The sequence below is a fragment of the Dermochelys coriacea genome, chromosome 14, assembly GCF_009764565.3.
Source record: "Dermochelys coriacea isolate rDerCor1 chromosome 14, rDerCor1.pri.v4, whole genome shotgun sequence".
Taxonomy (NCBI): Eukaryota; Metazoa; Chordata; order Testudines; family Dermochelyidae; genus Dermochelys; species Dermochelys coriacea.
In genome coordinates this window covers 35,524,733-35,552,495 of record NC_050081.1, presented here as the reverse complement: position 1 = coordinate 35,552,495, position 27,763 = coordinate 35,524,733, and the positions used below count along the sequence as shown (strand labels likewise).

Here is a 27,763-nt window from a genome sequence, read left to right as displayed (position 1 = left end):
GGGCTTTGAACTTTGTAATGTAGACATAGCCTCAGTAGGTTAGATCAGACAAAGAGGAGCTGCATTGACTAGGCATTGGGATACCTGTGCCTTTAGGAACCCAGCCCTGGGAAGCCGATGCTGAGAGGTACTGTCTGTGAGAGGGGGAATTTAAAAAGCTGCTTTGCCCCCCACCATTTTTGCAAGCACTGATGTCTCAGTCCCACTGGGGTAACTGTTACCCCCTGTGCCCCTGCTTGTGCTGGGTTTTGCCCTCTGACACCCTCTGCCAGCACCTCACCCCAAGCTTGACTCCTGCTCCACCCCCCCCAGCCCTGATTTTGCCCTTTAGCCCCTCTCCTAATGCTGCCTCCAGCTGCTTGACCCCCCTGACCAGTCAATTTTCACCCCCTGCTCAGACCCTGGCCACCCCCCTGCTCCGATTCACCCCCTTTGCCACTTTTTAACCCCGTCAAAAGCCGCCTGCAGAATCCTACTGGCTAATAAAGGCAGGGAGAAGGGCAGCGGCTTCAACAGATGTACTGAGCATGCTCAGGACACTGTAAGTGGCACATGCCTACAGAGCGCACTTTCATACGCTACATCTGCTGATTCACGAGTGGTGCGGTGTGGGGCCAGGGCAGGCATGAAGGGAGCCTGCCCTGGCCCCATTGCGTGCCGCTGCCCCCCCCCCCCGCCACTTTAGGTAAGCGATGCTGGGCCGGAGCCAGCACCCCGAACACATCCTACCCCCCAACTCCCTGCCCTAGCCCCCTGCTTGCACCCCAGCTCTCTGCCCTGACCTCCCTGTCGCACCCCGCACTCCTCCTGCACCCCTGCCCTGAGCCCTCTCTTCCACTCTGCACCCATCATGCACCCCAAACCCCTTCCCTGAGCCCCCTCAAACACCCCACACCCCTCTTCTGCCCCAATCCCTTGCCCTGAACCAGTTCCTGCATATCGCCCCCCCCCCCGCCCTGCATTCAATTTCCCCACCCAAATACGGCCCTGGGCCCAAAAAGTTTGCCCACCCCTGGTGTAACAGAAGCCAGGCACAGAGAGGCGAAGCGAAGCGCGGTGGGTGGATCGCTAGGACCCGGGAGCGGCTGGGGGGCGGCTCTGGGGGGGGGGGGCGGATCGCGGAGCTCAGGCCCGGCCGCGGGAAGTGACTCGCAGCCGCTGCGGCGACTCTGGCTCCCGGCGAGATCCCCGAGCCCCGGCGGCTGGTGCTGGGAGCCCGGAGCCCTGGCTGCAGCCGGGAGAGGGGAATCTCCAGCCGGGCCCTTCCCGCGGCTCCCCGGGAGCCTCCCCCAGGGCAGAGCCCCCAGCCCGGCCAGGGCCCCCTTCCCGGCCCGGCCCCTGCCCCGGGGGGCCCCGCTCGGAGGGAAGGTGAGAGAGACCCGCCCCCCCGTCCCCCCCGGGCTGCAGGGGGCGGGTTTGGCCCCGGGCTGCTCCCCGCGGAGCTGGCTGCGATTCCCTGCCCCGGGCTCAGGAAAGCTGCCGCCAGCACCCGGGGAGTGCGGGGGGCAGAGAGGGGACTGGGACAGGCACGGGGAGGGGAGGGGGGACATTAAGGGATTGAGGGGGAACGGGGATGCGTTAGGGCACAGAAGGTGGGTGATGGGATGGGGATAGGGAGGTTGGGTCGATGCAGAGGGATCAGGGGTCGGGGGGAGGATTGTGGGGCTGAGGAACGAGGCTGGAATGGGGGGAAGATGTGAGTGGGGGGCACTGTGAGGGAAAGGGGGGATGTGGGGAGGGAAGGCTATGGGGAGATTGGCGGGGGGAGACGACGACACACAAGGCAGCTCCCCCGCCCCATGGGGTAAGGGAGGATGAGGGGCTGCCCAGGGAATTGTTTTCCCTGTAGCTGGCTAAACAGCCATGGGCGGGGACTAAAGTCTCAGGGCTCAGAAACTATTCGGCAAATATCCAGACCCCTGCCACGCCGCCCCCCAGTGTCTTATCGTCAGACACACCTGTGCTGGTGGGGTCCGTGTCTCCTGAGTGTTCGGGGCTGCCCAGGGCCCTGGTCTGATTTCCCTGCAGGATTCAGATCTCAGCCACACCGGAGTCAGACCGGAGTCACTGCTGGCTCTGGCAGAGGGTGAGTGTGGATGGGCCAGTGGATCCGCCTCTCCCTGCCCCTGAGGGCTGCAAGGCCAGGACAGGGAGGCTCAGGCATTAGCTGCTGCCACCAGAGGGCTCCGGTTCTGGCAAAGGGAGAGGAGGAGGCAGGTGTGTGTCTCTCCCTGCTTGTGTAATTACTGCTCTATGGTATTTTTTTTTTTTTTTTTTTACTAAGGATAGATATACAACCCTTTTTTCAGAGTAGCAGCCGTGTTAGTCTGTATTCGCAAAAAGAAAAGGAGTACTTGTGGCACTTTAGAGACTAACAAATTTATTAGTGCATAAGCTTTCGTGAGCTACAGTTCACTTCATCGGATGCATTTGGTGGATTTCCACCAAATGCATCCGATGAAGTGAGCTGTAGCTCACGAAAGCTTATGGACTAATAATTTGTTAGTCTCTAAGGTGCCACAAGTACTCCTTTTCTTATATACAAACCTGAGATCGATTGTCAACCCCAAGAATTCAAACCTCATGAGTTATGTACCCAAAAGTCTATAAATAAGGAAATCAATACATTTTGTTTCTTTTATTATCTTTTTTGTGTCTGAGCCTTTGGGGTGCACTAGCTTTACAGTTTTACTGCTACCACTTCCAAGTGATCCATATACCTAGAATGGTTGTACAATCCTATAACATTCGATGCCATTTTACACTTCTGGGAATAAATGATTCCCCACCACAGCCTTGCAATTGAAAATTGATTTTAAAACCTTATTTCCATAAGTAACCCCTTTATCCTGTATGCTTGGAAGTGCCCACTTGACTTTTCTATAACTTCATTTATTGCATGCATCGATGTGGATTTTTTCTAGTGCATCATTTATTCTTTTAAAAAAAAGAAAAGGATTACTTGTGGCACCTTAGAGACTAACAAATTTATTAGAGCATAAGCTTTCGTGAGTTACAGCTCACTTCATCGGATGCATTAAGTGAGCTGTAACTCACGAAAGCTTATGCTCTAATAAATTTGTTAGTCTCTAAGGTGCCACAAGTACTCCTTTTCTTTTTGCGAATACAGACTAACACGGCTGCTACTCTGAAACCTGTGATTTATTCTTTTAAATCCCTTTTTAAAGTTCACAGCCTTTTATGGATGCTACATTTTGTTGTGATCCATTTCAGGAATATTGTTCCTTCTGGCACATGTACTGATTGTACGGCCAAAGTTAAAGAATTTTTAAACTGAATTGTTCAGTTTTTCCTTTGCATTGGTCAGGCTGGGGGACACACTGTGCTGACCTCACCCCTTCCTTTATGTTTTTGCAGTGGAATAGCTAATGCAGGTTAGTTACCCCAGGGGAAAAACACCCATTTTCTTATAGACACAGACTATGCTGCTGACTCCGATGTTAAATGACCCATTATTGTTCATGGGCTGAAAACTGTGATACTGATTGTGTCTCTACTGCTTCTGCTCCTGTGCCAGGCACTGCATCTGAATGTCTATGCCCATTTGTGGGGGCATCATGGAAATAAAATTAAAACATTTAAAACTAAAGGAGTTAGCAGAGACTTCTCCCCACCACCACCTATTTCCCAGGTTCCCTTCCCTTTACTTCTTCAGGACATTTCTGTGTGGTCTGATGCTAAAAGTGTGAAGTTAATGCACATAAATTCCAATGCTTAAAAAGCCTCTGTGGATGCTCTCCTTCAGAAGTCAGGTGGCCTTAATTTTGAGGGTGGCAGTCAGGGCAGCCACAGACAAGTGCGGGAGACCTTCCCCACCATGCTGGAAATCATCAGGTCTTTGATCTCGTCTTTGATCTCTTCTTAAACATTTTTAAAGTTTCGTATTGTCCTGGTGTAACCCACATGCAATTTTGCAAGTCCAAAGAGAAGGCGCGAAGCAGCAGGTCGCTCATCTCATCTTCCCTGAGTTTTGCCTTGTGTAGAAACGGCATTATGATATTTCACAGCTTTGGCAAAATTTCATTAAAGGGGTTCATGTTGAAATGTAAGGTGATCTCGCTCCACCTCTCTCTCCTGCAAAGGACAAGGCATCCTTCATGAGCAGGAGAGCGAAGGCCAGATAGTTTCATGGCAGATCTTGCTGTGCTATACAGGGATCCCTTTTATAAGCAACACAGACCAAGTGGGGGCACTCTTGTCCCATGAGAATGACCTGATTGATCCGCAGTTTTGGTGCTTTAAACTCTAAAGACTTCTTTGATCTCAGCCTCTCCATGCTCGCTAACCACAGGGTAGTTAAACTATATCTCTTACTAACTAGGCACTGCCAGGAAAATGTAACTTACAAAGGTAGCATTGTCTGTTACACCCGTCGTACTTGAGGATGGTCATGTCAGTGAGACTGTGACTGATACTCACAGAGGTGTGAGGTACAGTCTGGCAGGTGTAACAAAAATATATTAAACTCACTTCACACATTGTCATGTTGTGTCTCAGCACCTGTGCAGAGCTCAGGGCCAATCTCCTGGTACAGAAGCACCAGAAACCGGGTGGGGCAGTTACCAGACATGCTCTGTATTTGTTTCCAAAGCTGCATTGAATGTTTTCATTGTAGGCCAGCCACCTGGCACGGCCACTCCCTCTTTACTCACCTGAGAGCAGAGGCAATTAGAGCTTGGAGGAGAGATAGGTGTTTACGACAGCCGCACGTCAAAGAGTCACAGTCTCTGTGCCCTGGGTCTGCTCTGAAAGAATGGAGCCAGGCAAGGCTCTGGTGCAGTATCTCACCCCTTGGGGCACACTCTCACCAGGGCAAGAAGTTTCCTGGGTCTGACCTAGTAGTGTTCAGCACCCCTGTTCACACCGTGAGCTCCCCGCAGGGAGTCCACCTGGGGAAGCCTGAGATGCCCCTCACAGGCCTTCCAGTCTACCTCCCCCATCAGCCGTGACTTTCAGCCAGTTTGGAAAACAGAAGGGTTTTTTAGTCACTGGGAGCACAGTGTAGAACAGATATTGTTAGCACGGAATTCAGGAAGATGCAGAAAAGTCCATCGAATCTAGCCTTGGGCTCTCCCTGCTGTGTCCCCAAACTGGAGACTGACTGGCTTCCAAACGCCCAGCCTCAGTCAAGCGTAGCCACCCTCCTCTGTGTTTTGCATCTTTCCTGAGCAAACAGGTCAGCTGGCCTCCCCCTCTCCTGCTGTTCTCCAACACCTTCGGCTGTCTCCTTGTAGGGGACAGGCTCCGTCCATCACTTGCCAGGATACAGAGTATCAGCCATTCTCTATGCCCAGGTAGCCAGTCTGCAGCCACCCTTGCCCTCTAGGGGTCTCCACAATGATCACACATCCTTATCCCTCCAGCTTGATATGAGAAACTGAGGCACACACACCGTATTCAGAGAAAACATTAAGAACACTCCCACTTCCTCACACCCCTGGCATATCAGTGGGCTGCTTGGCACAAGAGCATGCTTGTCTTTGCTGTGCGGGAAGGGTTTGCTGATGATGCTGAGAAGTATTTAGAAAGGAAGGAGACCCAGATGTTCTTCACATCCGAAGGACCTGGGTTCTTCTGCTTCATGTGGCCATGTTACAGAGACTGCGGTAGGGTGACAAGACACAAAGGATGAAAAATTGGGACAAAAGGTGGGGGTAATAGGTACCTATATAGGACAAAGCCCTAAATAGTGCGACTGTCCCTATAAAATCGGGACATCTGGTCACCCTAAATGAGGGCTAGATTCACAGTGGCACATAGGCACCCAAACCCCAGGCTAAGCACATAAATCTGGCATTAGGTGCCAAAATCCCAATTTAGGCTCCACGGAAACATACAAAATTCCTGACGAACCCCACAGATGCCAAAGCTCACTCAGCAGTAGCTATATTTTCAGGTTAAAAGTTCCCTGGGGAGCCTTAGTTTCTGCCTCTGAGCATGCGCACTGCTGCCTTCTCCCGGTCATCTGGACCTAGATATCGGTCACGCCTACCATTAGGAAATTGTGCTGGCGGCCGTTTGGGATGTGATGCCAGTGGGGAGCCCCAGGGATAAGGAGGACGTGAGAGGTTTTGCCAGCAACCCAGTGGTGGGTTAATGTTACCTGAGAAATAACCACAGCAACTAGCAGGGACAGTTCCATGCACCGAAGCCTGGCTGGGGCAGACATAAAGAGACTTCGTCTAGAGACCAGTGTCTGGTTAATCGGACCCTGCAAATCACCAGAGGGAACCCGGTGGCAAAGCACTGACAAGTGGCACCTCCATGATGAGGCTCAGGGCTAGTAATCAGTGAGCATGGTGTGGAGACAAGAGACCCTGTCTGCCAAACTGCTGCCTGATCCAATGTCTTACCAGAGCGAATCACGCACGGAGTCAGTATCACTGCAAAATGTGTCCCCTGCTGTTCTCTCTAGGATCGGGATCCCTTCACTCCTGGATCCCTGTTGGTATTGGGGACTCTCTGGAACAATCAGGGAGCTCTATAGAAATGCCCCTTCTCCCCCGTCCCCAGGATCTGGATGTCTCCTTTCTGTCCTCCCATGGACTCGGTGGCTTTTCTGGATGATGCCTTCATAGTGCTGTGGCCAGGGGACGTGGAGGCTCTGAGGGGCAAGGTTTGGGGCAGGGAGATTTCAGTGCAATGGGTTTTTTGCTAGGGCACAAAAGGATGTGGAGTGGTGTGGGAGGGTTACCTGCACACTTTAGGGACACCCACCTTTACCCAATTCCTCGGGCTCAGGATGTATTTGTTGCCGGCACAGAGTGCCCGAGGCAAGCAACAGCTGGATTCGTTACCCGCTGTGCGTTGCCCAATAATCACAACGGGATGGAGAAGTAGAAAAGTTTATTTGAAGCTTCAAGTGGTACAGGGAGACAACAATCTCAAATCCTGCACACCAGTGCAAGCAGTTACACATATTTTATACATTCATTCTTTAGCATACTTATCAAATAGCAAGCTGCCCTGAGTATGCATATAGCCAATTCAGTATACCAGCCAGTTCCCCTTTTTCCTCTTATCATCTATTCCACCATATATGGAGTTGTTTGTTCAGCACTATCTAACATTCCTGTCCTGCTTGGCCTAATCTTGCTTCAGCCAGTCTGCGCCTGCAATAAACTGTTGCGAACTCCTCAGCGTGACTGCTGTGAGTATCTCCGGGCAGAAAAGGGAAGGGGGGGCCATCTGGGCCTAGAATGAGGGGGCTTCATCAACATTCATGGTCTTCCATCCCCTTGAGTTACCTAGTGGCCATGCCCGGTGTCCCGAACATACTCTTTGCAGGACCTTTTACCAGCCTTACAGAGTAACATCCTTATTCCCTCTTTATTGACGATTACCAGGCAGAATACACATGCTAAGCATACAGTGCTATGCTCCCCAAACCAAGGCGAACTTTCCCTGTTGGCCAGACAAGGTCAGTCTGCTCTTGTCTGGATTCTGGTTGCAGCATGTCAGGGTTGTGCGGAGGGTTCTTAGCAGCTTTGATCTTAGGCTGTGTCTTAGAGGTGAGTTCTTCTTCTTCGTCTTCTTCTTCCAAGTCTTCTATATTCTTTGTTCTTTCTCCTTCTTGGACCCCAGTTTCTACAGTGAAACTTGAGTCCTGCTTAGCTAGACCTTAACCAATCATTTACTAACCAATCCTAAGATATTGTAACAAAATTCTCTAACCAATCATCCCCCACCCCTTAATTAATTTCCACCTCGCAAAATTAACTGTTTATCAGACAGAAAAAGTCAAAGAACCAGACAGAGCTCATCCAGACAAACGGAAGAGAAGTGGGGACCATAAAGACAAAACGATAAATTAGGATGTCCCAGCCAGAACTGCTGAGAAGTGATTCCTTGCCAGACAGGATGCCATCAAACTAAGTTTTCTTTAACCATCTTAAGATCTGTTTCTTTATCCGGTGATAGTGGGGGCTATTAGGATGGTGTCTCCTTCTTAACAGCCTGGTATTACATTGTTTTAATGTAATTTAGATGGAATGTGAGGATGTGACTTCCTCCTTCTTAGCTCAGGGCTGCTGCTCTCCTAATATGGCTGTTGACAAAGGCCTTAGGCCTCACAATATGGCTACAGGAAAAAGCCTTACCGTACAGGAGCAATCAGTGGAGTCCCTCATTCCCAGCAGCGGGAAGGGAATCGCACTCGCTGCAGTCACTGGTCACGGCTGTGCGGAATCCCCGTTTCTTGCAAAATCCCGGAGCCCTGGCTGCAGACAGGAGAGGTTTATATTGTAAGGCAGGAACGTTCTCACTGCTCCCTAGGAGCCTCTCCCAGGGCAGAGCCCCCAGTCTGGTCAGGACCCCCCTTCCTAGATCCCAGCCTCTCAGTTCCCAGGGAGGGCACTGCTTGGAGGGCAGAGAAGAGAAACCTTCCCCCCACCTCCCTCCAAGTTTGTGCCTCCCGGTTAAAAACTGGCTGCAGGGGAGGAGGCTAAAGAGGAGCAGGGGGATGTGTGAGCAAGAGGGGGAACAGGGATGTGTGGGGGCAGAAGGTGGGTGAAGGAGGATGCAGGGGACAGGATGGGATAGGGGCAGGGAGGATGGGACAATGCAGGGGAGTCAGGTTGCAGGGAGAGAATTATGGGACTGAAGGGAACTAGGATGGAACAGATGGAAACTCTGAGGTGGGGATACTGCAAGGGAAAGGGAGGATGTGAGGAGGAGAGGCTGGAGGGAGAAGGTGAGAGCAAGAAGAAGCTGGCTGGGGAGGGGAGAATGAGGGAGAAGGGAGGGGGTGGGGAGAGATAGAAGAGCAGCTCTCCCGCCCCTTGGGTTAGGAGATGGGGAGGAGCTGCCCCACCCAGCAGCCAGAGGGGAACTTAATTCTTTGAACTGGTCAAGCAAGCATAGGGAGGTGAGAGGGGTCTAACCCCTCAGGGCTCAGAAGCCACAAGGCAAATACCCACAGGCAACCCCTGTCCCTCCCGGGCATAAACCCTGCTCCCAACCTATTATTTGATTTAAAAGTAAAAAAAAAAGCACAGCCATGATCTCCGGGGGTCTGGCTTCTGAGTGTTTGGGGTCTGCCCAAGGCTCTGGTCTGATTTCCTTTCAGGATTCAGATCTCAACCGCACCGGAGTCACTGCTGGCTCTGGCCAGGTGTGAGTGTGGATGGGCCAATGAGATCATAGAATTCTAGAAGATTAGGGATGGAAGAGACCTCAGGAGGTCATCCAGTCCAATCCCCTGCTCAAAGCAGGACCAACCCCAAATAAATTATCCCAGCCAGGGCTTGGTCAGGCTGGGCCTTAAAAGCCTCTAACGATGGAGATTCCACCACCTCTCTAGGTAACCCATTCCAGTGCTTCACCACCCCCCTAGTGAAATAGTGTGTCCTAATATCCAACCTAGACCTCCTCATTGCACCTTGAGACCATTGCTTCTTGTTCTGTTATCTGCCACTACCAAGAACAGCCAAGCTCCATCCTCTTTGGAACCCCCCTTCAGGTAGTTGAAGGGTTGAAGGCTCCTATCAAATCCCCTCCACCCACTCTTCTCTTCTGCAGATTAAATGAGCCCAGTTTCCTCAGCCTTTCCTTGTAAGTCATGTGCCCCAACCCCCTAATCATTTTTGTTGCCCTCTGCTGGACTCTCTCCAATTTGTCCACATCCTTTCTGTAGTGGAGGGACCAAAACTGGATGCAATACTCCAGATGTGGTCTCTCCAGTCCCAAATAGAGGGGAATAATCACGTCCCTCAATCTTCTGGCCATGCTCTTACAAATACAGCCCAATATGGCGTTGGCCTTCTTGGCAACAAGGTCACACTGTTGACTCATACCCAGCTTCTCGTCCACTGTAATCCAGGTCCTTTTCTGCAGAACTGCCGCTTAACCAGTCGGTCCCCAGCCTGTAGCAGTGCACTGGATTCTTCCATCCTAAGTCCAGGACTCTGTCCTTGTCCTTGGTGAACCTCATCAGATTTCTTTTGGTCCAATCCTCCAATTTGTCTAGGTCACTCTGGACCCTATGCTTACCCTCCAGTGTATCTACCTCTCCCCTCATCTTAGTGTCATCTGTGAACTTGCTGGGGTGCAATCCATCCCATCACCAAGATCATTAATGAAAACATTGACCAAAACCAACGGCAGGACCAACCCCTGGGGCACTCCTCTTGATACCGTCTGCCAACTAGACATCAAGCCATTGATCACTACCCATTGAGCCTGATGATCTAGCCAGCTTTCTATCCACCTTATAGTCTATTCATCCAATCCATACTTCTTTAACTTGCTGGTAAGAATACTGCCTCCTTGTCCCTGAGGGCTGCAGGGGCAGCACAGAGAGGCTCAGGCATCATCTGCCACCCGAGGGCTCCTGTTCTGGCTAATGGAGAGGAGGAGGTGGGTGTCTCTCTCCCTGCTCATATTATTACAGCCCTGGAGTGCAGCTCCCTGGGTCAGAAGCTGCTGCATTTTGACCTAGGAGCCCAGGCTGAGGTGCTTCTTCTTACCCAGCACAGGAGAGACCTTTGTTAATGCCTCTCTGTGCCCTGCCTAGGTGAGGACTTTCTGCGGTGGCTGGATCAGCCCCAGGATCTGCTGGAGACTCCAGGTGATGGGGAGACCTGGGGAAAGGGCTGGGGCCGGGCAGGAAAGTGGCACTGCACAAAGGGCCCCTTTCCGGGACTGGTTGGGGAGTTCGGCCTATGTGGGGAAGGGCTCCCTGTGTCTGCGAGTCCTCGAGCTGCTGCCCTCAGTGACACAGCCTGGTTCAACCCCCTGTTAGCAGTGTCAGTGGCTGAGCTGCCTGAAGAGACCAAAGGCTCAAATCAATGGGGCAGTCACCTGTTCTCCCAGGGAGAGGGAAGATGATAGAAAAGGAGAGAGGAGACTGGAGTGGGCAGCAGGAGCAAGAAGTACAGAGGGAGATTCCCAGCTCCCAGCCATGCCTGGATCCGCTCCCTGCATCCCCTGGGCACACAGACTCTCCTGGGAACAAGGCGAGGAGCCGAGAGAAGACAAGCCAGTTGCTGACTCTGCTGAACACTGCACAACTTAGGGAGAAGGGGGAGATCTAGAGGGCGTTACACTACAATGTCGAGGGAATCCTCCAAGGTGGCTCCTTTGATTCTTGCATTTGGCTCAGAGATACTGTTACCGTTACGTAAAGATCCCAAAGGGAATGGGGGTGTGACATGGACTCCAGCCCCTTCTGTAACCTCCCCCATCGCCCCTCTCGCCCCGACAGACTGAGGAATCAGATCCACATGTCTCTCCCGATCATCCCGTCTTCCAGGAGACGGGGAAGGGAAATGGCTGTGATGGAGCCAGCTCAGGTAGGGAATTTTCAGGGAGCTGCTGGCCGGGGGGAGGGAGAGGCAGGGAGGAAACTGGGTGTGACAAACCTGCTGATTTTCTGAGTAGGTTTATTGGTGGCAGGGAAGGAGGCGACGTTCCCATATTTGTCAAACAGGAAACAACCCCCTTGTCCATGGCTGGAAACATTTTCCAGACTCCCAGGGCTGGAGCCTGAACCCACTGGCCCGAGGCTGCTGTGAAATATGAAGGGAAGCTGTTGGGATTCCTGTCTCTGTCCCTGTCTCCGGCTCACAGCTCTGCTTCCCATGTCAGCCTGTCGCTGGCAGGCGTGTGGGAAATGAGAAGACCCTGCCCTGCTCCACCTTCTCTTACCTTTTCCCCACCCCCGAAGCCTCCTGGCTGCTCTGAGCTGGGTGGGGGTGGGATTCTGCTACTTTGGCCTCCCACAGCTTCACAGTTTTTTTCCTTTCCCATGACTAGAGGGACTGTGGCTGAGGCAGCAGGGGCTGAGTGAGGGACTCTTGTTGTTTCAGGTGCTGGTGACCTTCGAGGAGGTGGCTGTGTATTTCACCCAGGGGCAGGGGGCTCTGCTGGACCCTGCTCAGAGATCCCTCTACAGGGATGTCATGCAGGAGAACTACGAGACGGTGACCTCGCTGGGTAAGGGATTCCCATCCCCTCGGTTATTAGAAGCCGTGGGGGGTCTGCGTGTCTGAATCTGGTCAGGTTCTTCCCTGGTCAGTTAGATCAGAGCTGAATGGGTTCCATAATTCATAGCTGCCATGTGAGAGAATCTTGCATCTCCATGCCCTCTCCAGTGGGACACAGGTGCTTCTGTGGACAAAACCCCATGGACAAGTTAAACTATCCCCACCCATCCAGCTTTCAAAGGGGCAGAATTCATTCATTGTCCTATCTGTATTGATTCCCAGTCACACACACAATCCTTATTTACTTCTCTTCTTGGGACTAGCTCCAGCCATGGGGAGGGCTCTGGGCTCTGCAGGTTTAGAAATAAGCAGAGGTTTAACTCCAGAGCTGTGTGTGAGTCAGCAAGTCCCCCAGAGTGCACAGATCCTGGGAACTCCTGACGAGGGCGTAACAATTCCCCTCGCATCCCCACACATCTGCCTCTCCCAGTGACCAAGTTCCCAACCTCTTGGGTTCCACGTAGCTCCAGAAGAGCACGGGGACAGGTTCCACTCACGGAATGTCCTCTGTGACAAATTTCAGAGTGGTAACCATGTTAGTCTGTATCAGCAAAAAGAACGAGGAGTACGTGTGACACCTTAGAGACTAACAAATTTATTTGAGCATAAGCTTTCATGAGCTAAAGCCCACTTCATCAGATGCATGCAGTGGAAAATACAGTAGGAATATATATATATATATACACAGAGAACATGAAAAAATGGGGGTTGCCATACCAACTCTAACAAGACTAATCGATTAAGGTGGGCTATTATCAGCAGGAGAAAAAAACATTTGTAGTGATAATCAGGATGGCCCCTTTTCAAACAGTTGACAAGAAGGTGTGAGTAACAGTAGGGGGAAAATTAGTATGGGGAAATAGTTTTTAGTTTGTGTAATGACTCATCCACTCCCAGTCTTTATTCAAGCCTAATATAATGGTGTCCAGTTTGCAAATTAATTCCAGTTCTGCAGTTTCTCATTGGAGTATGTTCTTGAAGATTTTTTTGTTGAATAATTGTGACTCTTAGGTCTGTAATTGAGTGTCCAGGAAGGTTGACGTGTTCTCCTACTGGTTTTTGAATGTCATAATTCTTGATGTCTGATTTGTGTCCATTTATTCTTTTGCATAGAGACTGTCTGGTTTGGCCAATGTACATGGCAGAGGGACGTTGCTGGCACATGGTGGCATATATCACATTGGTAGATGTGCAGGTGAACGAGCCTCTGATAGTGTGGTTGATGTGATTAGGTTCTATGATGGTGTCCCTTGAATAGATGTGTAGACAGAGTTGGCAACGAGCTTTGTTGCAAGGATATGTTCCTGGGTTTGTGTTTTTGTTGTGTGGTGTGTGGTTGCTGGTGAGTATTTGCTTCAGGTTGGGGGGCTGTCTGTAAGCGAGGACTGGCCTGTCTCCAAAGATCAGTGAGAGTGAGGGATTGTCCTTCAGGATAGGTTGTAGATCCTTGATGATGTGCTGGAGAGGTTTTAGTTGAGGGCTGAAGGTGATGGCTAGTGGCGTTCTGTTACTTTCTTTGTTGGGCCTGTCCTGTAGTAGGTGACTTCTGGGTACTCTTCTGGCTCTGTCAATCTGTTTTTTCAGTTCAGCAGGTGAGTATTGTAGTTTTAAGAATGCTTGATAAAGATCTTGTATGTGTTTGTCTCTGTTTGAGGAGTTGGAGCAAATGCGGTTGCATCTTAGAGTTTGTCTGTAGACAATGGATTGTGTGATGTGGTCTGGATAAAAGCTGGAGGCATGTAGGTAAGTATAGTGGTCAGTAGGTTTCCGGTATAGGGTGGTGGTTATGTGACCGTTGCTTATTAGCACTGTAATGTCCAGGAAGTGGATCTCTTGTGTGGACTGGTCCAGGCTGAGGTTGATGGTGGGATGGAAATTGTTGAAATCATGGTGGAATTCCTCCAGGGCTTCTTTTCCATGGGTCCAAATGATGAAGATGTCATCAATGTAGTACAAGTAGAGTAGGAATGTTAGGGGACGAGAGCTGAGGAAGTGTTGTTCAAAGTCAGCAATAAAAATGCTGGAATACTGTGGGGCCATGTGGGTACCCAGAGCAGTGCCATTGACTTGAAGGTATGCATTGTCCCCAAATGTGAAATAGTTATGGGTGAGGACAAAGTCACAGAGCTCAGCCACCAGGTTAGCTGTGACATTATCAGGGATACTGTTCCTGACGGCTTATAGTCCATCTTTGTGTGGAATGTTGGTGTAGAGGCTTCTACATCCATAGTGGCCAGGATGGTGTTTTCTGGAAGATCACCAATGAATTGTAGTTTCCTCCGGAAATCAGTGGTGTCTCGAAGATAGCTAGGAGTACTGGTAGTGTAGGGCCTGAGGAGAGAGTCTACATAGCCAGATAATCCTGCTGTCAGGGTGCCAATGCCTGAGATGATGGGGCGTCCAGGATTTCCAGGTTTATGGATCTTGGGTAGCAGATAGAATACCCCAGGTCGGGGCTCTAGGGGTGTGTCTGTGCAGATTTGTTCTTGTGCTTTTTCATGGAGTTTCTTGAACAGATGGTGTAGTTTCTTTTGGTAACCCCCAGTGGGATCAGAGGGTAATGACCTGTAGAATGTGGTGTTAGAGAATTGTCTAGCAGACTCTTGTTCATATTCCGACCTATTCATGATGACAACAGCACCTCCTTTGTCAGCCTTTTGATTATGATGTCAGAGTTGTTTCTGAGGCTGGTGGATGGCATTGTGTTCTGCACAGTTGAGGTTATGGGACAAGTGATGCTGCTTTTCAACAATTTCAGCCCGTGCAAGTCGGCATTAGCACTCTCTGTAGAAGTCCAGAGTGTTGTTTCAACAGGGGAGTCCACACAGAATCCTTCTTTTTGTAGTGTTGGTAGCAAGGTTTCTTGGGTATTCAGAGGTGTGTTTGAAATATTCCTTGAGTCGGAGATGTCGAAAATAGGATTCTAGGTCACATCAGAACTGTATCATGTTCGTGGGGGTGGAGGGGCAGAAGGAGAGGCCCCAAGATAGGACAGATTCTTCTGCTGGGCTAAGAGTATAGCTGGATAGATTAACAATATTGTTGGGTGGGTTAAGGGAACCACTGCTGTGGCCCCTTGCGGCATGTAGTAGTTTAGATAGTTTAGTGTCCTTTTTCCTGTGTAGAGAAGCAAAGTGTGTGTTGTAAATGGCTTGTCTAATTTTTGTAAAGTCCAGCCATGAGGAAGTTGGTGTGGAAGGTTGGTTGTTTATGACAGTCTCCAGATTTGAGAGCTCATTCTTAATCTTTCCCTGTTTGCTGTATAGGATGTTGATCAGGTGATTTCACAGTTTCTTTTAGAGTGTGTGGCACAATCTGTCACATCTGTCACATAGTCTGTGTGGTATGTAGATTGTAATGGATTTTTACTTCAGTCCTTTTGGTATGATGTCTACCTGTTTGCATTTGGAAAGAAAGATGGTGTCTGTCTGTATCTGTACAAGTTTTTTCATGAATTTGATGGATTTCCACTTCATACTGATAAATGCCCTGCCTTGCCTTGCTTATGGTTCAATAAATTTGTTTGTCTCTAAGGTGCCACAGGTACTCCTCGTTCTTTTCTCTGTGACAAATACTCTCTCAATCCTCCATGCACCCTGATCTGGTCTGATTTCACCCCCTGCGCAGGGTTTCCCATTCCCAAACCTGACCTGATCACCCGGATGGATCAAGGGGAAGAGCTGCGGGTGCCCGATCTCCAGGCCTGCGAGGAAAGAGAGATCCCAAGAGGCCCCCGCACAGGTGAGGACTAACACAGAAACCATCTGGGGAATGAAGGAAAAAGTTGAGAATCCCAAAAATGTAGTGTGAGTGAGTTCCCTCAGTTCTTCCTCATCTCACACAGGGCAGGGCTGTAGTCAGCAGATATGTCTCATGGCCTTCTACCCAGCCCGTTAGCTGCAGAAGTTTTCTTCCCAACTTTCCTTCCCCGTGAAAGTTTGGGTGGAATGTGGAAGAAGAATCCAATTACTCAGTCTTTGTGTTTAGTTTTCCCTCAGTGCTATTCCTCTTTCTCCCCAGCACAATGACTCCTGACTAGATTGTCTTTCTCCCATCAGGTGATGAGAGAGTGAATGAGAAGGATGAAGGGAATCAAGATCAGAAAGTTCCTGAAGAAGTGGAACCACAGGGGACTTTTGTGGGAAGAGCTGAAGGGAGTTTTTCCCAGTGCGTGGAACAGGGAGAAGCCTGTGGAAATTGGCAGAGGTCAGAGAGGCTGCTGGGAAACCACCCAAGGCAGAAAGTGGATGAATCTATTAACTGTGGGGGAGGAGACAAGGATCCCACAGCCCAGCAGACAAATCTCAAGAAAGAGAAACCCTACCACTGCCCCAAATGTGGAAAAGGATTCATTCTGAGATCACAGTTTGATACAAATCAGAAAATCCATACTGGAGAGAAATCCATTCAATGCTTTGATCGTGGAGAAAGCTTCAATAACCGCTCAGACTTTAGTAACGATGGGAGAAGCCACATGGAAGAGAAACCCTATCAATGCCCTGAGTGCGGGAACTATTTAAATTGGAACTCAGCACTGATTACACATCAGGCAATCCACACAGCAGACAGAGTCCATAAGTGCTTAGAGTGTGGAAAAAGCTTCCTACAGAGGTCAGGCCTTCTTAAACATCAGGCAGTCCACACAAGAGAGCGATCCCGTAAGTGCTTGAACTGTGGAAAAAGTTTCATATGGAGGTCAGACCTTGTTAAACATCAGGCGATTTATACAGGAGAGAGACCGCACAAGTGCTTAGACTGTGAAAAATGTTTCATACAGAGGTCAGACCTTGGTAAATATCAGGTAATCCACACAGGAGAGAGACCCCATAAGTGCTTAAACTGTGGAAAAAGTTTCATACAGAGGTCAGACCTAGTTAAACATCAGGCAATCCACACAGGAGAGAGACCCCATAAGTGCTTACACTGTGAGAAAGTTTCATACAGAGGTCAGACCTTCTTAAACATCAGTCAATCCACACAGGACAGAGATCCCATAAGTGCTTAGAGTGTGGGAAAAGTTTCCTACGGAAGTCAGACCTAGTTAAACATCAGGCAATCCACACAGGAGAGAGATGCCACAAATGCTTAGAATGTGGAAAAAGTTTCACACAACGATCACATCTTATAATACATCAGAGAATCCACACAGGAGAAAAACCCCATAAGTGCTTGGACTGTGGGAAAGTTTCACAACAGATCAGCCTTTGTTTTACATCAGAGAATCCACACAGGAGAGAGACCACATAAATGTTTGGACTGTGGGAAAGGTTTCAAACAGAGATCACACCTCATTAAACATGGGAGAATCCACACAAGATCTAAACTTCAATGACACATGGCCTGAAAGTGTTAACTTGCAGAATAATTGACCCAGATTCTACTTTTAGAGATGTGTTAGAAATGTGTGTAAATGGTAATTAGGGCCATTCCACATTAGATAAGATAGAGCTTTGAAATGTAAACGTGTATGGTTAAAGAACTGGAAGAAGATAGTAATTGTAATAGTCTATGTTTATTTGCATCTTGTTAGAATATACTGTAACAATGTCACCAAAAGTTTTCTGTCTAGGACTGTATTTTGTTAAATCTGAGATGAATAGGAAATATTAACATACAGATAAATCTTGGGTGTAATAATATCATTGTCTATATGTCTCTGTAAAGTTTGTGGTAAATTGTCTATGAATTGCTTTATGAATAATTATTTTATGTTAATCCATGTAATTGATTTCCACTGAGATTTAGGTAAGAGAAGGTTCCTTCAAAATCCTATTGTTCACCCAAGGGCTGTGTGCTGTCAAGAGGCTGCAACAATCTGAATATGGGATATGATCTGGGACATGATCCTTTTATCTCAGTTGTGCTTAAGCTTTATTTGGGGTGAGTTTGAGTCATAAGATGGAGATCTCCAGTCCCAGCTGGACCACCCTGATATCGAACATTTGGACATTGGACTATACCTGATTAAATGATTCTGAAACAGACTCTGCACTTCTAATACACCATCTCTACAGTGAAACTGACTAAAGACTCTATCATCTCTGCATGATTTTTTAACCCATACACTCTCTTTTCTTGTGTAAGAAATCTTAGTTTAGTTAATAAGAACTGGCTGTAAGTGTTATTTCGGTCAGAACTAATAATCATTAACTTGCTGGGTAATGTATCTGATCCTTTGGGATGGTAGAAAGTTTATATGATGAAGAAGGTTTTCAGTAATCCCCATCATGTTTAACTGGGCTGTCTGGGAGGAAGCCCAAGATTGGCTTGCTTCAAGAGAACTGTGTTTTGGCCTCTGTATAGTCAGTAAGGTATTGCAGAAGCTGTTTTGATGCTGGCTTGGTTAATCTAAGTATTGGAGTAGCCACCAGTTTGAGGATTTTCATCCCATTCTTTGCAGTTTGTCCTAATTGAGCAATCTCAGTGTGCCCCCACCTCCCAGGACCCTGGTCAGAACTTCATAAATGCCTTAGCTGTGGGGAAAGTTTCATTCAGTGACCGCACCTCATTAAACATAAGAGAATCCACAAAGGTTTGTGAGACCCTAGGAACAGCATGACTGCAGGAAAAGATTCAATACAAGCTCACACATCAGTGATCCACACAGTAGGCCCAGCTCAAAGATCAGTGATCCACACAACAGAGAGACCTTGAATGTGGTGGAAGCTTCATTTGGTGCTCCTGTAGTATCAAGCATCAGGAAATTTGCCCAGGGAAGTACCGTCTTAGATGTTCTCAGTTTGGAAAATGCTGCAAGTGGAGCTAACTCCATGTTAGACATCATAAGAATGGCCATAGTGGGTCAGACCAAAGGTCCATCTAGCCCAGTATCCGGTCTGCCAACAGTGGCCAGTGCCAGGTGCCTCAGAGGAAATTAACGGAACAGGTAATCGTCAAGTGATCCATCCCCTGTCGCTCATTCCCAGCTTCTGACAAACAGAGGCTACGGATACCATCCCTGCCCGTCCTGGCTAATAGCCATTGATGGAAATATCCTCCATTAATTTATCTAGATCTTATTTGAACCCTGTTATAGGCTTGGCATTCAAAACATCCTCTGGCAAGGAGTTCCACAGGTTGACTATGCGTTGTGTGAAAAAATACTTCCTTTTATTTGTTTTAAACCTGCTGCCTATTAATTTCATTTGGTGACCCCTAGTTCTTGTGTTATGAGAAGTAGTAAACAACACTTTCTTATTTGTTTTCTCCACACCAGTCATGATTTTCTAGATCTCAATCAAATCTCCCCTTAGCCATCTCTTTTCCAATCTGAAAATTCCCAGTTTTATTAATCTCTCCTCATACGGAAGCTGTTCCATACCCCTAATCATTTTTATTGCCCTTTTCTGAACCTTGTCCAATTCCAATCTATCTTTTTTTTGAGACGGGGCGACCACATCTGCATGCAGTATTCAAGATGTGGGTGTAACATGGATTTATATAGAGGCAACATGATATTTTCTGTCCTATTATCTATCCCTTTCTTAATTATTCCCAGCATTCTGTTTGCTTTTTTGACTGCCGCTGCACATTGAGTGGATGTTTTCAGAGAACTATCCACAATGACTGTGAGATCTCTTTCTTGGAGTGGTAACAGCTAATTTAGACCCCCTCATTTTATATGTATAGTTGGGATTATATTTCCAATGTGTATTACTTTGCATTATCAACATTAAATTTCATCTGCCATTTTTTTGCCCAGTCACCCAGTTTTGAGAGATCCTTTTGTAGCTCTTAGCAGTCTGCCTGGGTCTTAACTATCTTTAGTAATTTTGCATCATCTGCAAATTTTGCTACATCACTGATTACCCCTTTTTCCAGATCATTTATGAATATGTTGAATAGACTGTCCCAGAACAGACCACTGAGGGACACAACTATTTACCTCTCTCAATTCGAAAATTGACCATTTATACCTACTCTCTGTTTCCTATCTTTTAACCAGTTACCAATCCACGAGAGCACCTTCCCTCTTATCCCGTGGCAGCTTAGTTTGCGTAGGAGCCTTTGGTGAGGGACCTTATCAAAGGCTTTCTGAAAATCTAAGTGCACTATATCCAATGGATCCCTTTGTCCACATGCTTGTTCACCACCTCAAAGAATTCTAGTAGATTGGTGAGGCATGATTTCCCTTTCCTAAAACCATGTTGACTCTTCTTCTATATGTCTGACAATATTGTTCTTTATTATAGTTTCAACCAGTTTGCCCAGTACTGAAGTCCGGTTTACGGCTCTGTAATTGCCGGGATCACCTCTGGAGCCCTTTTTAAAAATTGGCATCACGTTAGCTATCCTCCAGTCATCTGTACAGAAGCTGATTTAAATGATAGGTTGCAGAATACAGTTAGTAGTTCTGCAATTTCACATTTGAGTTCCTTCAGAACTCTTGGGTGAATCCATCTGGTCCTGGTGACTTATTGCTTTATCAATTTGTTCCAAAGTGTCCTCTAATGATACCTCAATCTGGGACAATTCCTCAGATCTGTCACCTAAAAAGGATGGCTCAGGTTGAGAATCTCCCTCACATCCTCAGCCATGAAGACTGATGCAAAGAATTCATTTAGTTTCTCTGCAATGGCCTTATCGTCCTTGAGTGCTCCTTTAGCACCTTGATTGTCCAGTGACCCCACTGGTTGTTTAGCAGGCTTTCTGCTTCTGATGTATTTAAAAAATGTTTTGCTATTACTTTTTGAGTCTTTGGGTAACTGTTCCTCAAATTCCTTTTTGGTCTGCCTAATTGTATTTTTACACTTCATTTGCCAGTGTTATGTTGCTTCTGTTTCCTCACTAGGATTTAACTTCCACGTTTTAAAGGATGCCTTTTTGCCTCTCACTGCTTCTTTTACTTTGTTGTTTAGCCACGGTGGCTCTTTTTGGTTCTCTTTTTATGTTTTTTAATTTGGGGTATACATTTGAGTTGAGATTCTACTATGGTGTCTTTAAAAAGTTTCCATGCACCTTGCAGAGGTTTCACGTTTGGCTCTGTACCCATTAATTTCTGTTTCACTAACCTCCTCATTTTTGTGTCGTTATCCTTTCTGAAATTAAATGCTACAGTGTTGGGTGGCTGTTGTATTTTTCCTGCCACAGGGATATTAAATTTAATTATATAATGGTTACTATTACCAAGTGGTCCAGCTACATTCACTTCTTGGACCAGATCCTGTGCTCCACTTAGGACTAAATCAAGAATTGCCGCTCCTGTGGTGGGTTCCAGGACCAGCTGCTCCAAGAAGCAGTCCTTCAAGGTGTCAAGAAACTTGATCTCTGCATCCCATCTTGAGGTGACATTGTACCTAGTCAATAGGGGGATAATTGAAATTTCCATCAGAGACTCCTCCCCACAGCAGGGGAATTATCTCAGGACCCTGACCGGGCCATAATGACAAACCCATTTCCTGATTCGCACACACATCAGGGGCATTTGGCTCCCAAGGATCCAGCTGCCCATCACTAGGGTGAGGATCCAGCATCAGCTGAGCATCAGCTGGTCAGTGACCCTCTGGCTCTGCCTGGTCTAAGCAAACCCCAGGCAGAGGAGGAGAAGCCCCCATCGGCCCTTTCAGTCTTCCCTTGGAGGTTGTGTTTTCTGGACCTTTAATCATTTTTGTTGCTCTGCTCTGGACTTTCTCCAAATCCTTCCTGAAATGTGGCACCAGAACTGGACTCAACTCCAGTTGAGACCTAATCAGTGTAGTGTAGAGCGGAAGAATTACTTCTCATGCCCTGCTTACGACACTCCTACTAATACATCCCAGAAGGATGTTTGCTTTTTTTGCAACAGCATTACACTGTTGACTCATTTTTATCTTGTGGTCCACTATGACCACTAGATCTCTTTCCACACTACTCCTTCCTAGGCAGTCATTTCCCATTTTGTATTGTGTGTCTGATTGTTCCTTCCTAAATGGAGTACTTTGCATTTGTCCTTATTGAATTTCATCCTAATTACCTCAGACCATTTCTCCAGTTTGTCCAGATCATTTTGAATTTTCATCCTATCCTCCACAGGTCTTGCAACCCCACCCAGCTTGGTATCATCCACAAACCTTATAAGTGTACTCTCTATGCCATGATCTAAATTGTTGATGAAGACATTGAAAAGAACTGGATACAGAACTGATCCCCGCGGAACACCACTCGTTATGCCCTTCCAGCATGACCATTGATAACTACTCTCTGGGAATGGTTATCCAACTAGCTGTTCACCCACCTTATAGTAGCTGTATTCATTTCTGTATTAGGGTAGATCAAAGTTATTGTTAAATGTATCCGAGTGTATTTGATGTTTAAACTTCATGATAATTAATGGGATGTTACTTGCATTGTTTTCACTTATCTATATCCTGTTATAATGTAGTAGTGAACATTTCCAATCTGTATACCCTGTAACTAAATAACCCATCAAATGAGGAAGAAGCCTTGTAGAATGCAAATGAAGAACTTTAACAGAAATGTACTATTTCAAAGCAAGTGGGCATTGTGTGTGAGGATTGGAGATCAAAGACTCAAAATGCATTCCTTACTCTCCATTATCAAAGGAAAAGCTCACGTGGGTAGTGAGCCTGTCAGCCTGTTTTCTGTGAGAGGAAGCCGTAAGTATGGATTCAGAGAAAGCTTGTTCATCTCCGAGCTGTCTGCACTCTTACAGGGATATTTACCTGATACAAAGTGGAGATCCCTAGGGACAATCTGGATACCCTGAAAAGACTTTTGGGAAACTGGCAGTTTATTACATCACTGCCACCCTTTGGAATTACAAACTGTGACTCACCTGTGCCTATATTTTACCTGCTTTAACCTCTCCGTAACTCTCACTTCCTTTTCTTAGCTAATGAACCTTTAGTTAATTTACTATAGAATTGACTACCTGCATTGTCTTTCATGTAAGATCTAGGGTACCAATTGCTCTGGGGTAAGTGACTGGTCTCTTGGGACTGGGAGTGACATGTTGGGATGTGATTTTTGGATTAAGTGACCATTTATAAGTCCAGTTTGGCTGGCTGGCAAGACAGACTGGAGAGTCTAAGGGGACTGTCTGTGAGTCTAGGGTAAGACTGGGATAATGATCCAGGAGTTCACATTTATCACTGGCTTGGTGAAATCTAATTACAGAACAAACCAGCTTGGGCTGTCTGCTTGGTTTTCTGCCAGTCTGCCCGGAGATCAGCACTCACAGTTGTGAGCTGCACCAGACAGCGTGACAAAGCAACCTGCAGCATCTTAACTATTCTGATCACCCCCCATTACAAGAGTGATCATTAGTCCCTGATTTCCCCCTTTGGGGCCGGTTGTCTAATTCCCAGGTATTCTCACATTACTCCAGGCCCTGCTGAAAAGCACTGAGTGTTTGTACATTTTCTCCTTTATGGGCTAGAATTAAACAGATGCTAAAAAAGGTGGGAACTGGGACAGAAAAATGTGGTTGTGACATTCTATACCTGGGGGAGCATCCTGTAACCCCTGTATTCCTCATTTATTTATCATTGTAATATTGCATATAAAGCAGGCCATGTGAGATATCAGGGAAAGGCTATGATCTGCTGAATGAAAAGGAGTACTTGTGGCACCTTAGAGACTAACAAATTTATTAGAGCATAAGCTTTCGTGAGCTACAGCTCACTTCAGTGCATCCGATGAAGTGAGCTGTAGCTCACGAAAGCTTATGCTCTAATAAATTTGTTAGTCTCTAAGGTGCCACAAGTACTCCTTTTCTTTTTGCGAATACAGACTAACACGGCTGCTACTCTGAAACCTGTGATCTGCTGAATGTCACTGTTCTATCTAAATATATATATATATATATATATATATATATATATATATCAATATCATGAATGCATGTGAAGTTATGAGAATTGTGTTGTATGCTTGTCAGCAATACATGCTGTAAGTTTGGAAGGGCCCAGATGCTAGCTCTCCAGAGATAATGACATGAGAGAAAAGGAGTACTTGTGGCACCTTAGAGACTAACAAATTTATTAGAGCATAAGCTTTCGTGAGCTACAGCTCACTTCATCGGATGTATTTGGTGGAAAAAACAGAGGGGACATTGATATACACACACAGAGAACATGAAACAATGGGTTTATCATACACACTGTAAGGAAAGTGATCACTTAAGATAAGCCATCACCAGCAGCGGGGGGGGGGGGGGGAAAGGAGGAAAATCTTTCATGGTGACAAGCAAGGTAGGCTATTTCCAACAGTTAATAAGAATATCTGAGGAACAGTGGGGGGTGGGGTGGGGGGGAGAAATAACATGGGGAAATAGTTTTACTTTGTGTAATGACTCATCCATTCCCAGTCTCTATTCAAGCCTAAGTTAATTGCATCCAGTTTGCAAATTAATTCCAATTCAGCAGTCTCTCGTTGGAGTCTGTTTTGAAGCTTTTTTGTTGAAGGATAGCCACTCTTAGGTCTGTGATCGAGTGACCAGAGAGATTGAAGTGTTCTCCAACTGGTTTTTGAATGTTATAATTCTTGACGTCTGATTTGTGTCCATTCATTCTTTACGTAGAGACTGTCCAGTTTGACCAATGTACATGGCAGAGGGGCATTGCTGGCACATGATGGCATATATCACATTGGTAGATGCGCAGGTGAAGGAGCCTCTGATAGTGTGGCTGATGTGATTAGGCCCTATGATGGTGTCCCCTGAATAGATATGTGGACAGAGTTGGCAACGGGCATTGGAAGAGACTGTCTAGTCTGACCAATGCCCGTTGCCAACTCTGTCCACATATCTATTCAGGGACACCATCATATCACATCAGCCACACTATCAGAGGCTCGTTCACCTGCGCATCTACCAATGTTGATATATGCCATCATATGCCAGTATGAAGAAATGCCCCTCTGCCATGTACATTGGTCAAACTGGACAGTCTCTACGTAAAAGAATAAATGGACACAAATGAGACGTCAAGAATTATAACATTCAAAAACCAGTTGGAGAACACTTCAATCTCTCTGGTCACTCGATTACAGACCTAAGAGTGGCTATCCGTCAACAAAAAAGCTTCAAAAACAGACTCCAACGAGAGACTGCTGAATTGGAATTAATTTGCAAACTGGATACAATTAACTTAGGCTTGAATAGAGACTGGGAATGGATGAGTCATTACACAAAGTAAAACTATTTCCCCATGTTATTTCTCGCCCCCCCCCCCCCCCCACTGTTCCTCAGATATTCTTATTAACTGTTGGTAATAGCCTACCTTGCTTGTCACCATGAAAGGTTTTCCTCCTTTCCCCCCTCCCCCCCGCTGCTGGTGATGGCTTATCTTAAGTGATCACTCTCCTTACAGTGTGTATGATAAACCCATTGTTTCATGTTCTCTGTGCGTGTATATCAATGTCCCCTCTGTTTTTTCCACCAAATGCATCTGATGAAGTGAGCTGTAGCTCACGAACGCTTATGCTCTAATAAATTTGTTAGTCTCTAAGGTGCCACAAGTACTCATTTTCTTTTTGCGAATACAAACTAACACGGCTGCTATTCTGAAAAATGACATGAGAGGTAACTAATGTCCCAGTGAGTGCTAAATAGATATGACTAGCCATTGTTCAGCAGAGGAGTTACAATTCAATGACTCACCTGCATAAGGCCACAGGAGGGGTATTGCTCAACCTTGTTGGGGCCAGCAATGCCCACCAGACATGCATGTCCATGTGCATCTGCAAATCCGCGCAGGGAAGAAACCTCTGAGATGTTCTCAGTGTGGAAAATGCTCCAAGTGGAGCTAACACCATGTGGGACATCAGAGACTCCTCCACACAGCCGGGAAGTTCTCTCAGGGCTCTGACTAGGGCTGGCCATGGTGACAAACCCGTTTCCTCGTTACCACACACATCAGGGACATTTGGCTCTCAAGGATCCAGAAGCCCATTGCTGGGGTGAGGATCCAGCAGCAGCCGAGCATCAGCTAGTCAGTGACCCTTTGGCTCTGCTTGGTCTAAGCAAATCCCAGGCAGAGGAGGAGAAGCCCCCATCGGCCCCTTCTCCCTGCTGCAGCCCTGGCTGCTAAGCGAATAGGCCACAGATGCGGGAAGGGAGAGAGAGAAACTCCTACGGATGCTCCCTCTGCCTGGCTGAAGTTCCCCCCCTCTCCTTTCCCCTCCCAGCCGGGATTCCCCTGCCATGGAGATGAGGAGAAGGACACTTAGGCCAGGCCCCATATTCACTCTATACACCTGTCCCCACCCCCCATCTTCCACCAGCCCTTAGGCTGACCTCCCCCACTTACCTGGAGCTGTTCCTTGCAGGGGGAGTGTCCCTGGGGCTGGTAACTCCTCCCCTCCCCAAATCCCCCAGGGTGCTGGGCTCTGGGGGATCAAACATTCACTGACTAGGGCTTTGGGTTCTGGGGAGGACGCTGGGGATTGAATGGCTGGTGCTGGTGGAGCTGGGAAGCAGGGAGCAGTGTGCTGGGGTATTGAGTGTTTGGGGATCATGGGATAAGAGGTGAGGGAAAGTACAGGGGTAGAGAGGTGCTGTCTCTCCCCACTCACCCCCTCTGCCCTCTTCTACCTGCCCCCTCTGCATTCAGACAGCACCACTGAGAGGGGCTGATTCCCACAGGGCCTATTGTGGGAGGCCTGGAGATCCCACCACTGCCTCCACAGCATCAGCCTCTGAGCGTCTGTCTATGGTAGGAAATGTGGTCAGGATTAGCCGGCGCATCTCTGTGACCCTGAACCGGGTGTCCGAATATAAATGCACCGTGAACATCTTATGTGTAAGGCTAAGATATTGTCCTGGATGTTTTTAATAAAAGCAGGGACAGGTCACAGGCAATAAAGCTAAATTTGCGGAAGCCTGTGATCTGTCTGTGGCGTATACTAATGATATCCATGACAAAATGGGGAGGGAGGAGGCTCCAGCACCCATGGCTTCTGTGGCTCTGGAGTCCCATGGTGTCTGGGCAGCTGTGAGGGTCTGGTAGAGAGCTGCAAAGGCCCCTGACACTGCCCATGATAGCTAGGAACTGCAGGACCCCTATGGCCTGCAACAGCTCAGAGCTCTGGTGGGCAGCTTTCGGCCGCAACAGTTGGCAAGGGGACCCCGCAGCTCCTACCTGCCATGGTCTGAAGCCACAGAGATCTCTGGAAATCACAAATTCTATGGCTTCTGCGAGCTCCATAGCAAAATTGTAGCCTTACTTATGTGTTCTGACCCTCTCTCATTAGCACAGTGATTGCTAGTCCCTAACTTCCCCCTTTGGGGCCTGATTGTCTCGTTCTCAGATAGTTTCACGTTTTTCCAGGCCATGCTGAAAAGCATTTACTGTTTGTACATTTTTCCCTTTATGGGCCAGCATTAACTAGATGCTAAATAAATGAGGAACAGGAACAGTAGAATGTGGTGTTTGGGCTTCTGTGTTATTTCAGGTCAATGTGGTGAGTCTGAGGGATTCCCTCGTTCCCCCCTCACCGTCATCCTCCACTCTTGACACTGTAACATCTGTCCAAGCGATGGAGAGATTTATCACATCCCTGTTCTACCCCTCCGCCTCCCAAGATGTAACTTACCACTGGGTCCCTGGTTCTCCATGCTAAAGAATCACAGTTTTGATGTCTAGGATCCTAAGTCAGACTCCGGAGGGCTGGAGAAGAAAGTGACCTTGGAGTGGGTGGGGAAATCCCAATGAACCTCAAAGCACAGTTTGACCTTTCAGATCTCAGAGCCCTGTTTCCACCTATTGGTAAAATTGCTTCCCGGCTTTATCTAGACTTAGTACAGACCATTTGTAGAT

General features: G+C 47.6%; 4 protein-coding genes across 11 annotated transcripts in view; 2 read left to right on the top strand and 2 right to left on the bottom strand.

Annotated features, from left to right (window-relative positions):
* The window catches only part of LOC119842642 (zinc finger protein 239-like), a 1,225,455-nt gene that overhangs the window by 369,334 nt on the left and 828,358 nt on the right, over positions 1–27,763 (bottom strand). The gene's annotated exons all lie outside the window — the stretch shown is intronic.
* LOC119843367 (zinc finger protein 664-like) overlaps positions 1–27,763 on the bottom strand; it is a 1,158,238-nt gene that overhangs the window by 450,983 nt on the left and 679,492 nt on the right. The gene's annotated exons all lie outside the window — the stretch shown is intronic.
* Positions 1–27,763, top strand: part of LOC119842634 (zinc finger protein 879-like) — a 224,907-nt gene that overhangs the window by 47,586 nt on the left and 149,558 nt on the right. The gene's annotated exons all lie outside the window — the stretch shown is intronic.
* On the top strand, positions 667–18,155 carry LOC119843366 (zinc finger protein 665-like). Of its 5 annotated transcripts, XM_043496734.1 has the most exons (7): positions 1,766–2,086; positions 10,535–10,588; positions 11,225–11,312; positions 11,829–11,955; positions 15,633–15,746; positions 16,064–16,868; positions 16,952–18,155. In XM_043496734.1, exons 3-7 carry the CDS (start codon positions 11,244–11,246, stop codon positions 17,250–17,252), a joined length of 1,416 nt encoding a protein of 471 aa, XP_043352669.1. In that variant the 5' UTR covers positions 1,766–2,086; positions 10,535–10,588; positions 11,225–11,243; the 3' UTR covers positions 17,253–18,155. The 5 variants fall into 5 exon arrangements, with proteins under 5 accessions (XP_043352671.1, XP_043352669.1, XP_043352667.1 ...); XM_043496732.1 differs by lacking the exon at positions 10,535–10,588; XM_043496736.1 differs by lacking the exons at positions 1,766–2,086; positions 10,535–10,588; positions 11,225–11,312 and adding an exon at positions 667–685.

Bases quoted from the DNA above. Each gene is read 5' to 3' on its own strand.
- LOC119843366 (XM_043496732.1), top strand. From the start codon at position 1,815: ATGAGGGGCTGCCCAGGGAATTGTTTTCCCTGTAGCTGGCTAAACAGC. The intron at 11,313-11,828 runs GTAGGGAATTTT...TTGTTGTTTCAG, and splicing joins CTGTGATGGAGCCAGCTCAG to GTGCTGGTGACCTTCGAGGA. The intron at 15,747-16,063 runs GTGAGGACTAAC...TTCTCCCATCAG, and splicing joins CCCAAGAGGCCCCCGCACAG to GTGATGAGAGAGTGAATGAG.